The 13,157-nt window shown below is 36.5% G+C and overlaps 1 protein-coding gene across 2 annotated transcripts in view; it reads right to left on the reverse strand.

Moving 5' to 3' along the window:
• NRP2 (neuropilin 2) overlaps positions 1 to 13,157 on the reverse strand; it is an 84,417-nt gene that overhangs the window by 22,809 nt on the left and 48,451 nt on the right. For both annotated transcript variants that reach the window (XM_072121088.1, XM_072121089.1), the window contains exons 11-13: positions 8,107 to 8,211; positions 7,142 to 7,282; positions 3,851 to 4,116 (exon numbers count right to left, since the gene is read on the reverse strand). In XM_072121088.1, the coding sequence (XP_071977189.1) occupies positions 3,851 to 4,116; positions 7,142 to 7,282; positions 8,107 to 8,211 (512 nt within the window). The remainder of the gene's footprint in view (positions 1 to 3,850; positions 4,117 to 7,141; positions 7,283 to 8,106; positions 8,212 to 13,157) is intronic.

Consider the following 13,157-nt stretch of genomic DNA (forward strand, 5'->3'; position numbering starts at 1 on the left):
ATTCTCTACCTACCTTAGACTAAACAGATTGGATAGGACAGCTCTCCCCCTCCCGACATGCTACAACATGGCTTAAAGTCAGTGTACTGGTTGTTTTGTTAAATAGTTATATAGGGACAGTACTAAGTAATAATTAATACTCAATTTTGACTCTGCATTCAGTACAGTCGTGTTGCTAGTGGCTACCAAGAAAAGCACAAGGAAGCCTGCTGCTGCACATTAGCTGCAGGTTCCTCTGACTGGGGACTAAACAATTAGAATTTAAAATGCAATTTCTTTCCAGCACCAGGCACTTCCTCACTCACAGCTGATTAATACCGCCGCTCACCTCTTCAATAATCAATGCAATCATGTCTGTCCTTAAAGGAACAGCGCACGCAAAAATGACAGCTTAGCCTTTTAATAGCCAACAATACAAAATGCTTTCAACTCTGAACTATGCCCTTTTCTGAAAAGTGTCATTCGCATACACAGGAAGATAATTATCTTATTACAAGTCTAATACAAAGCTAATCATTGTGCCTCCAGCCCCAATGACACTAAATTGCATAAAGAAATATTGAAAGTTATGCAATTGTCTTGGTAGATTGTGACGTTTCATATTTCACTAATCTGGGAAATTAATAAAAAAGAATGTCTCAAAATCGTCATGGTATCATGTTTATAAAGGAAATAATTCTAAATGGGAAAAAAATATTATTTGACAAGGTGGAGGATGGAGGTCCCGCTGTTGTCTCTGCTACCTATAGATAGTGTATGTTGCAGCTTCCTATGTCATCTTCCCACCTTATTATCACCTGGTTCCATCACTTACAAATGACTATATGGACAGGACATCCTCAGCAGTGTAACGGTGTATGTGCGACTGACACCAGGAAATACACAGGAAGTCATTGACGTATATAATTCTGCAGATTGTACCACAGATATCTCACAGCTTCTCCCCTCCACATTTTATCTATCGATGTGTTAATTTGCACAATAATTAGCAGTAACACCTTCTACTGATCTACCACATAATTTGCATCAATTGTATTTGCTGAACTTCATTCTTGTATTATCATGTAAATGTGTAGAAGAATGTGCTACAAAAAGCTTTATTTTTCGAAGCTTCACAAATTAGAATGCACATTTGAAGAAGAAATGGCTACATGGAGCCATTTAACAAAGATCCACTGAAGACACTATTAACAGGGTGTCCAAAATAATAAAATTGCATATCGACTCCATTTCTCTCCACTCCAGTGCCGGTGGTCTGGTCTTTCATTCCCCCCCCCCTTCCCCCCCAAGTAAGGTACATCCCATTTCACCATTACAGCCAATCACAGCCCTCAGTAGTACATGGTAGTCTAGCAGGAAGGACCAGAGCAGCAGTGCTGGAGTCACAGTATTATGTCACGGGTTATCCTGAAGTGAGTTTACTGGAAATGATTGTACACACATATATTTACTGTATTCATTGTCAGCAATTGTTTGTCATTACTCATGGTCAGACCAAATACAGAAAACATTGCAGTCAGGGTCTGTCCAACGTCCTGTGGGTATACACAATGCATGCCTTATGATGATTACTACATGACTATGATAACTTCTGCTTACACTGCCTTCTTTCCAGATGAATAAAGAATGGCAGAGCCTCAATGACTGAATACAGTATATATATATATATATATATATATATATATATATATATATATATACTGAAAAAAGCAAATATAATCCCATAGTGTAGAATTTACACATACAGGCAGTCCCCGGGTTACATACAAGATAGGGTCTGGAGGTTTGTTCTTAAGTTGAATTTGTATGTAAGTCGAAACTGTATATTTTATAATGGAAGTTCTAGACAATTTTTTTTCTTTTGCCCCAGTGACAATTGGAGTTTCAAAATTTTTGGTGTAATTGGACCAAGAATTATCAATAAAGCTTCATTACAGACATCTTACAGCTGATCATTGCAGTCTGGGACTATAGTAAAGCATCCAGAGAGCTTCACCAGAGGTCACAGTGGGCAGAGGGGTCCGTCTGTAACTATGGGTTGTCTGTAAGTCGGGTGTCCTTAAGTAGGGGACCGCCTGTACTTTAACTGCATAGAGGGCTACAGAGAATGATACATCTTCAAGATATTGTGAATATATATTGATGAAAATATTGAATCTGGCTTGGCCACAAGGGGCAGTGTTTGACTGAAGATTGTAGATTTTATCAAATGTAAATGTTTGAATTTATGAATATTTATACTCAGGGGGACAATTTTGGAAGAACATCATAAACCTTAAGCATACATTGTATTTTCGAAATTATAAATTATTGTAGCAATAATTTAAGAACTAATATGGCAAACCACCAAAAACACCCCCTCCATTACACAAGCATTGACAAACATTCTTATGTGCTCTATAGATACAGGAGAGAAAGTTGTTAGTTGTCACCTTATTGCCCTAAAAAGTCTTGGCTATGTTTAAAATCACCTGCACTCCTCTATCCTAAGCCATTGTGAGATGAAATATATCTAAGATATATGTTTAGACATCATACATTTAATGTTAATGGCCAATATTAATTTTAGTTGATTTATTTATGAATAGTTTACAATAACTTTCTCCCAGCATTTCCCCATTTCACATGAGGAGGCGGTATACCTGTAGATGTAGCAATGACTGACGGCAGGGCATGAGTGGCACCCAGTAGACACATTTCTCACAAAAGACTGAAAACAATACTTCGAAACTCTTAAAAATATAAGTGTCATATCCTACTAAATCCATCTGTTCTAACGCATTGGATAATATTCATGCATTCTTCAAAGATTGTCTTTATTTGAGTTTGTGCCTAGGTGTCATCGCTATAAGATTACAATCATACTTGGAACAGAGAGTTGATACCTCCATGTTAAAGCGACGGGGAGTGGAGAACACTTTTTTTTCTTAGCAAGACAAGACTTTAACATTTTGCCGAATACATCAAAAGCCTAATGCCATCCACAAAGACCCAAATGCTGCTATAGATCAGTGCTTTGTGAATAACAAGCAGCGTACTATTTAGTTGCTATAACAACATGAGAAACAGAATGAAAACAACTCTGCTTAACTGAAGTCTCCGATGGGAGCCATCCAGATTCTCCTGTAATATTAAAATAAACACTATAAATCCTCTTAATACAAATCTCTTATTGCATATCTGCCAGAACTGTCCCTTTAATTCAGATCTCCTGGAAGTTGGATTGTCTCCTAGAGCCCGCTGACAATTTATTAACCTCATGATATATGCACACTGCAGAGCATCAGGGCTTGCAAAATCTGTCTAATGGCGCCGGGAGCAAATTTAGGTCTCTTTGTAATCAAGAAGACTTTGATATATCCAGGTGACACGTGAACTAATTGCTATGATGATGAGGGGCACAACTGGGAAAAGAGACGTAGAAGAACTACTACATTAGCTAAGACAAGCTAACAAAATAAAGCCTTTTTCTCTTCGTGTAAGGCTCAAGGATTATGTAGATTTATTGTATTATAGCTGATAACAGTAAAAGTAAATTTATAAAATTAGCTGAGCTGAATGGTTATATGGCAGCCACTTGAAGAATCTAAGGAAAGATATGTCCATATATAAACAAGAAAAATTCTCAATATACTCTAGAGCCAATAGTATCTCAGATATATGGAGTGTATGGGTGGACATGTAGGCTCTGTATACATACAATGCCAATTTTCTATCAAATGTGAAAGAATCTGCAATCTAGGCTCTTAATAGAGCCTCGGACATAGATGTCAACGCATGATATGTAATGCTTTGAAAGCTTGAAACACATCTTCAAAAAACAATTATTTTAAGAGAAATTTCTATATACCTGGTAATCTCCATCATAGCTTGTCAAGAGTATTCTGCCATCTTTCCATTCACTTCCAGGTTCTTCTCTTATTTTCCACAGCAAACTGTTCTCCTGGCTTGAATTCCTGAGCACTCGCAATGTGGCACCACTGGTACCTGATGCCCTGTAACGGAATGCCAAGCAAAAGGCACACCTGGGCTGATTCATTCTGGGGCTCAGGAAACGGGCATGTTGGCCTTCTCTTCTTCCACTGCTGGGCAGTCGCAGATATTTTTTACTGTTGGCTATACAAAAACAAGATCAACATATTATATTTAACCAAAAACAACTTTTTCCTACACTATGGTTGTTACCAGAGCCCTTGTGGACAAGGCTCAGGGTCGCCGAGTCAGCAATATATACAGTATGTTGTACATATAACGCTATGGAACAATGATCAGTATAGTCAACACATCAATTACATCTTTCGCTGCTATTATTTGGGTGAGTGGGTTTTTTTCCACCAAACTATGGATGTTAAATTAGAAAAGCAGCAAGAGTTTGTTTAACTCTAATCATATCCTGGTGTAAACACTGATACAACTCCTGCTTTCCATACCCAGAGAACTTATAACAGCTGTTTTTCTTTTTTAAGCTGCTGTTGTCTATCATCAAAGAGCAAGACCACCCTGAACCGAAAACATCACTAGTCCCTTTTCTTGTGTCTGCGTCCTAAGAATAAAGTTTGCAACAGGCAGTAAAATGTATTTCTAGAAAGAACTTGTGTTCTGTATGAAAAGCAATATAATTTGGAAGCGACATGGAACAAAAAAACACTTGTCTTCATAAATCAACTGACTCAAGAAACACAGACAGTTACAGGAAACTACACCAGAACACCAAGGTACAATGTCATATATTATATACAGTACAAACTGTACAAAAATGAAGTTAATTAATTGACGTTCTATGTGTTTTATGCTAAAGCCTCCTTTAAGAACTTCTAAACAGTATTGTGGAACTAAAAAGAAGGTGTGTCTTCGCCACCCAAAAGTCACAAGTTCTCAATATCAGTGTTGTGTGCACCCTGCTTTGTTGTAGACACACAGATATCCCCTCTGTCCACTGTCAGATGTGACCGCTGTGGGAATTCTTGGTCCTCAAGCATGAAAGGCATTAACATGGCCTGTGACAAATCTTTCTTTACGGGCATAGTTTTGATGCATGAGAGAAGCTTCTGTAAGGGGGCCATGAACACTAAGGGCTTTATGTTCATATGCAATGATAGCCTATATACAATCACTTTTAACATGGCTGTAAAGATTATAAAAGGAAACTACAAAAAGCAACACAATTTTAGGTCAGTAGCACATTCCCCCAAGTGTTAATAGTGCTAACGACCAGAGAACACGACAGAGACAATTTGAATAAAAATTAGTCTTTTGTCAATTACATAATATAAATATAATCATATCTATGTAATCATAAATAATATAAGAGTAGAAGTACAATAATATAAGTACAACAAATGCAGGTAATCCCAAAAAGCCAGAAGGGTTATATAAGATAACTCTTATTTTTATCTCCCTCTATCTCATTGTGTCCTTCACAGTTTAATAAATAAAAAATAATTTTTTATTTCTCTTTCGATTTTCCTAAATTCTATTTAATACAACTTCCTTAAAAGAAAACCTACCACATAGACGCAGTGCATTTAAACTAAGAACACTTACATGCTGATATGTGCCTCCAGAAACAGGATCCGTTCTTCTTTTCGGGTCTAATAGCCTTAGTTTTTGAGAAAAACATCTTTTAAAATTATGCAAACTACCTTTGGGGCTCTTGGATATGTAACAAAAGCCCTTACTGGCTTAGTTGTCTGCTAATTATTTATGCCTCCATTCTGCGTTTTTGCCTGCCTCCTCCCTCCCCAGCCAGAGCGGTTGGAGGTGTGAATAATTAGCAGACAATAGAGCCAGAAGAAGCTTTGTGATGTAGGCAGGAGACCCTGAGGCCCCTTTTACATAATTTTAAAATATCGTTTTTAGGAGGCACATGCCAGCATGTAAATGTGCTTGTTTTAATAGAACTGCACCCATGTGGTAGATTTCCTTTAAACCTTGAAACGTCATCTATAACTGTTTTGTCTTAAAACGGGAAAGAATGACAAAAATTGGGAAAAAATACCAAAAGAACGGTAATCTGAGAATGAAATAAGAACTTATGCAAGTATAATCTTTTTTGCATATAAATAAAGCAAAGTACCAAAAATGTTCATTATATATATGTATGTTATATGTACATTTTATATACATATATATATATATATATATATATATATATATATATATATATATATATATACATATATATGTAGTAAACAGGTTCATCTTTGATATTTGGAACGAAAAGCTGCTTTTCTGGAGGTACACAAAAGGTTAACAAAATAACAGGCAATTATAATATCCCAGGGGAGAGGAAATGAAAAGCGAAATCCAGCATAGGTTATAAAAATAGGTCCTTCCCTTCATGCAAAAGGCTCATTATATTAATTAAACATTATTAGGCTGATGGAGATGGGCAGGCAGTGATTTCTACTGAGACCTTTGGTAAGTGTTCTTTCTGTTGCAGCAAGCGCAATTTTTGTGCCTGAGGGGTCCAAAATGTATCACCCTTATGTAGAATAGTAAAGTACTTCTAAAGCAAACATACCTAGAAATAAAAATGATTTTGAATATGATTTATTGTTTGTTAAGATGTAACTATTTTGTATATATTTGGAAATAAAAGCTGTGAGTAAGGCTGGAAACTGCAGAGGAATCATGGGATGTGTAGTTCTTTTCTCCACCTCTTAAGGTTACAGTTAATAAATGGAACTGCAATAAAGTCTGTGTTTCTATATAGAGAGAACGGAAAAATATCCTCAACAAAACAGGAGAATAAGGTAAGTCATTAAAATAGGTCATGCTGAGGAGTGAGGTGTAACTGTACCTTTTCTATAAACTGTGTGAAAAGGCAAACCTTGTAGGGGGATAAAAATAAGATTTTCTGCATCATTATACAATTCAACAAGTTCCAATAAAATAGAATGAGCTGCTGGAGTTTGGAGTTATATGAAAATCCTCTATATCATTATTCTCTATGTGTATTTTACACAGTGGGTGCCAGGAAACAATGGCGTGCTTTATCTTAGATACCTCACCTTGGTGTTGTATAATAACAAGTTTTGTCGCTTGTCATTAGTTACATTACAGATTGCTTAGGATAGATAGACCATGGATGAACATGTAGCATATTTCATACAATACATATAACATATAGTGTATTTACCAGGAATGGATCCATGATGTCCCATCCAGGTGCTGTTGGGATGAAACGACCATATGAAGTTTGCTCGATCATCATGTGTCCAGCTGCAAACATCTTCAGAATGGTCAAAATTGCAATTGAATCCCGATGGAACCACACAATCTTTAAGAAAGGAGAAAAAATATTTTTGTCTCTCTTTATTCTGCTAAACCTTACTTTTCCATTGTTAAATTGCTAGAACATTGTTGACCACAAGTCTCTGTCTTCAGGGATCCTTTTAGTTGGCTCACATGTCTTAAATTTGACGTTAGTTTTGATAGACTGAAGCTGATATAATCCCACCAACAAAACAAAGATAGAAAAATAATAAAAAGAAGCCTGGGGTACAAATAATCAACCCGCATCCACCAGACAAAACTAAACCCTATAAAATCTGCACAGGGAGCTAGTGAAGATGACGTTTACCTTCCAGTACTTCCTTACACAGATAGAAAACTCCAGTGAGTTTCATTTACCTATTAGTTTATAAAAGAAATGGACAGTAGAGTAAGTTTCATTTTGCTCATCATCTGCTAAAGTCTCTGTGCAAACCATTCATATGGTCATATGGAGAAATGTAACCCGGTTTTTAGGATCAATGGCATTGATCCTGGAACAGCAGTCTGCCAATGGTCAACAAATTATCACCAATATGGTGGATAGGTGATAACCTACTAGAATAGCCCCCATTTATTAATAGGATATTTATTGCATATACATGACATTTAATGTCTAGGGACCCTGACTGCATGACCCCAACCATCTAGTAAATAAGGGCCTCGTGATCCAGGTTCTACAAGGTTATCCACTGTATCTAGACAGAGACTAAAAGAAAACAAGTCCATTCATGTCTATGGTTCTATCACTATAGACAAGTAAGGAAGCCCGATTTAAGCATATTTATATGTATAAAACAATATACATGAAATAGATGTCTGTAGTATCACCTTCAGTATCCGCAGAGTCACTGGTCTCCTCTTCAATAGCTACTTGTGTGGTTGTTTCTTCAATCTTTATGGTTGGTTTTGCGGTCTCTGAGGTAGGTACTATTTCTGCAAAAAGATGTATAGTTTCATAAATCTCTCTGTTTAAATAGACATCATGAAGTAGAAGTTAAGTATAAGACAACAGTCTAGGTGCCCCCCAAACACAATAATTATTGGTTGATTATTGGTTGATTGGTTGCCATTTTTTCAAGAGCAAAAAGATAAATTAAAGGAAACCTACCACTGCTAATGGTAGGTATTAGCTGTAAACACCGGGCACCAGCTCAGGGTGAGCTGGTGCCGGAGCTTACCTTTGCTAGTGTTTTAAACCGCTATATTGTGGTTTAAACACATTTTAATGAACAGCCCCGAGGTAGCTTTGGCGCTGCGCACGGCCGTGTGCGTGTGACGCCTCTGGCACTTCCTATGGAGGCGTGCGCACCTCGGGGCTGTAAATCAAAATGTGTTTAAACCGCGATATAGCGGTTTAAAACACTAGCAAAGGTAAGCTCCGGCACCAGCCCACCCTGAGCTGGTGCCCGGTGTTTACATCTAATACCTACCATCAGCAGTGGTAGGTTTCCTTTAAACCACAACTTAACAAAGTTTTTTTTTTAAGTAGAACATTTTTAATATGGAAATGTTAAAACTCATTGCCTAATAATGATCAAGATGGATATGAGACTGTACCGAAAAAGTTAACGGACAACTGTTACAATGCCAATGTGTTATACACGAATGGAACAAAAAAGCTGCCAAAATCAGTGATGTGAGGATAATTTTCCTCTTGAGTTTAAAAAAGGCAAGAAAAAAATGCATCCTTTGATCTGTGATTTTTCTTTGGTCAGACTCTTTATTTTCAACGATAGTTCCCATTCTTTGTTCTAGTTGCAGGTCTGAAATTTGTGCTAAATCTGAAAGGCTGAAGCAATACTATAAAAGGTAATGTATTTATAGAGTAGTTAGGATTAGCAGATGGCTCACTATTTAATGCCAGGTTGTTGATTTTGAAAGCAGCAATGTCTCTAGCAGATGCCTGTTAAGTTTAACATGAACAATGTCTGTTCCGTGTCCTAAGAATTTACTGGTCTTATTAATATCAACAATCACTGAAGTTTGGGTTGTGTAATACCACATCTCTATAAATGTATGTCCCTGATAAAGCATTGCATTGTATAAAATATGGACTTGTCACTAAACAGACAAAGAAATACTTTAAAATCTACCATATTCTAGATGCCTGCTGCTTGAGAACACAGCCCCAAGGAATTGTTGGGCTATGCACTTATAAAAGGAATTTTTGTTCTATTGGTGAAATGGATTTAAAGTGCACAGTAAAATAATACATTAGAAGAGTATACATCTCCAGACACAAAGATATTACTCATATGGGAAAACCCAAGGCCCTGCAATCTGTTTCTTGTAAAGTCCAGGATGGGGTCTTCCGTGCTACACACCCTTGCAACGGATCCTATGTCTCTAACTAGGGAATTTTAAAAGTGTTCAAACGATTTTCATGCCTTCATGCCAATCACCATGACTTGTTTTCTAACCAAGTCAGTTCTTAGTGAATATTAAGGATGACAGCTAGCACCAATTACAAATACGACTGAAGCAAGTACATTTTCAGATTGTCATACAATATGATGAATATGATGGTAAGCTGATCCCAGTCTCCTTGAGGGCCCTATGTAAACTGTTAGGGTTAAAATGCTCAACACAATCCATGGTGTTATGTCAAGTACCACCTGATCAGCCATGTCAAGATGTGTATATACCTTCTTTGTGTTGCAATTAGCTCCTAAGAACTCTCTCTAAGAATGTCAAATAGAACTGCTCCTCTAAGCTATTTTTATACCAGTGTAATCATATGCATTGTTGTATTTGGTCATCATAACTGGAAACACATGCACAATCACTCCAAAAACATATAGTCGTTTTGAAAAAAAAAAAGAAGACTGTTTTTGGAAAGTGACAGTGTCAGGAGAAAATGTCAACCAATGGCAACTGCTTTTCACACAATGCAACAAACGGGCTGTGGCCTAGTGCTGGGCCGTGGATCATTTAGTTTTGGGCTACAAAAAGGTTGTTGGGTCTTGGCATCGGGGTGCTCCTCACACGTCCCACTGTCCACCAATGATAATGTCTTGTTAAAGTGACTTTTATAAATCCATTGTTTTACTTAACTTTTTCCATCAGCTCCTTTATAATATATATATATATATATATATATATATATATATATATATATATATATATGTAGTAGAGACTTTAGTAGAGTTCTGGGAACGCATTAAACTACACAGAGAAATTGTTGAGTATAATAATGCAATCTAATCTCCGAGATCTAGGCAAGATATAGTATCAAGGTAGTCAACAATTTTAGTTCAATCTGAATCTTGGCAATCTATCTCACAGATCTAAGCAAGATACAGTATCAAGGTAGTCAACAACTTTAGTTCAATCTGAATCCGGGCAAGTGCTTTCCTTCCGTACTTTATACTATGTCGGGCTAGGGTTATAATATTTCATAGACAGCATGTGAGTGTGGTGAGTAATCAGAGTGTAGTTCAAAGTCAGAGGTGGTGGTGTGAATGGGAAGTGGCTGAGAATAGTTGTTAATTAACAAGCGGAAGACGGTGGAGACATTTCCTTTCAGAGAAGTTCCATCTTACTTTATAAATAACTGCTGTGAAAGGAAACTTGCCAACCACATGCCTAGAGGACTCAAAACTAACAACGTGGTAAAAAATAGTAGAGGGCACAAGAAGGAGGGCTGACATACAATGGTGGGAAGCCTTTTCAAGATTTGCAATATAACCTAGAAAAGGAACATGAAAATAGTACCTACAATCGAGTAGTCTATCTCACCTCACTGGCACTATTCACAATGCCCATAAATACCTGGATTACTACCTAGTTATAGGAAAGTGAAACTTCAAGAGGAAAGTCCAATTTCTAAGAACTTCCTGATGGACTCTTTGTACTCAACTATGGACTAATCCTTGAAGTACTTTTCTTTAGAGTTGTTCATTTAAGACTAATTCCTATGTCTAGCCTGGATGCTATCTTATATGCATTTGCTATGCTGATAATAACTTCCTTGCATCATCCTAATACCCCTATTACAGACAATTATGCAACTTTGCTAGGAAACCTCAATTTGCCAGAATCCATCTAGAGGTTTACTAGGCAACTGATGGTAAGTGAATGATGATTTTATATATATATATATATATATATATATATATATATATATATATATATATATATTTATTTATTTATTTATTGTATATATTATACTTATAACTCTTAAAAATTTACAAATTAGGTGTCATATAAATGCAGTTAATTCTGACTCACTGTTGTAAGTCATTGATAACATACCGGTAATCGTCAAGATGGAACTAGCAATAAAACTTTCTTGTTTGCTACTTTAATATACCACAGATGATTAAAAGTAGATTGGTTATGTCTAAAACAAAGTAAACACATTTATTTTGCAGCAGGATTCTAAAGTAATTCATTTGACAATATTGTATGAGACTTTACAGCTGTTTACCAGCAACATTAGCACCCTGAGGAATACCATAGGGGAAACAGAAGAGGCATAACATTTTAAGAACCATGCAAATTTATGGCTCCCTTCATGGAAAGAATAGAGATACACCCATGTCTGGAACCTGTGCAACCCAAAGGCTATGGAATTTATGGAAGAATCCTAAACAAACCAAGGCTTAAAAATACATAACATATGACAGCTCCAACGGATAATAAAAATGGAAAGTAATTTGTGTATATAATAAATATCTAAAAAGGTATTTTTCTGGAACTGCTTATTTCCTTTATCTTAAATAGTAAGGATAAAGGGATATAAAAAAATTACATGATCACAAAGGTTGAAAATTATCATCACAATCCCTAGAAATTACTTCCATCATAACCATAATCTTAGGAAGTAAACATGCCTGTACATAGGGACTTTTTCTTTTGATAGGTAGAATTCCTGATCTGTTTTGGGAATAGCACTTGAGACAGGGTTTTTACGAAGCTGCTCAAATAAGGGGACCATCTGGAAGTAGGCCAAATACTAATTCCATGAGGAATTTCTTTGGTCATTATAAAGCAAGAATAGCTTTGCGACTAAAAATAAAAGAATAAACCTTTATAGTTTATGGGTTTTGTGAGTCCATTTGGATCCATCTTTAGACAGATGGTGTCACAGCATCAATTCTTCCATTATACAGATGTGTGAGGGCATGACAGAACACAACTTTATGCATTCTCATAATGATGAAATTATTTTAAGCACAAGTCCATCTACTCCCCATGCTGCCCAATACTGGTATCCGTTAAAGGCCATGATGTTGATATATCAGGTGACGTCATAATTGTTTGTGCATCTCATTATTCTACTACAGTGCTGAACATTTGTCTGAGTTAATGGAAAAGAAACTATCAGACACTGTGGTGTGCGAAATAGAAAGTGAAGAGGAGAAAGCCCCCCTTCTGCGCACAAACCGGCAACAAAAAGAAATTCCAGATTGAGACGCCCAGCAGTGCAGTAATTGAAAGCAGACGCTTGGAACTTCAAAAAAAAGATCCATAGCAGATGCAGGGCATGGCTCAGAGCAGCGGAACACATCAGAAGGAAGCTGGACCTGGAGAATGAGTTGTCAGGTGTTCAGAGTTTGGGTTCTTGCCAGTAACTTTCTTGTTTGAGCAGCTATGTAAGTATTAAAGTAGTAAAGGATAATCTAAGGAACAGTCCAAGTTTGTTTGGTCTGTTTACTACAATGACAAAAGTTGCTGATATAAAATTATTTAACATTGATAAACAAAAAGTATCAGTGCTGGTACACTGGGAATGATTATTGCATGAATGAATCTGGTGCTGAAAAGTTACCTACTTATGGTAATAAAAATATAGATATATTACTCATAATTTACTGATTTTAATTTTAAAACGAGACAATATACTCAAACAGATCAGAATACACATCTTTAACCGT

Source organism: Engystomops pustulosus, chromosome 8, assembly GCF_040894005.1.
Source record: "Engystomops pustulosus chromosome 8, aEngPut4.maternal, whole genome shotgun sequence".
NCBI classification, from domain to species: Eukaryota; Metazoa; Chordata; class Amphibia; order Anura; family Leptodactylidae; genus Engystomops; species Engystomops pustulosus.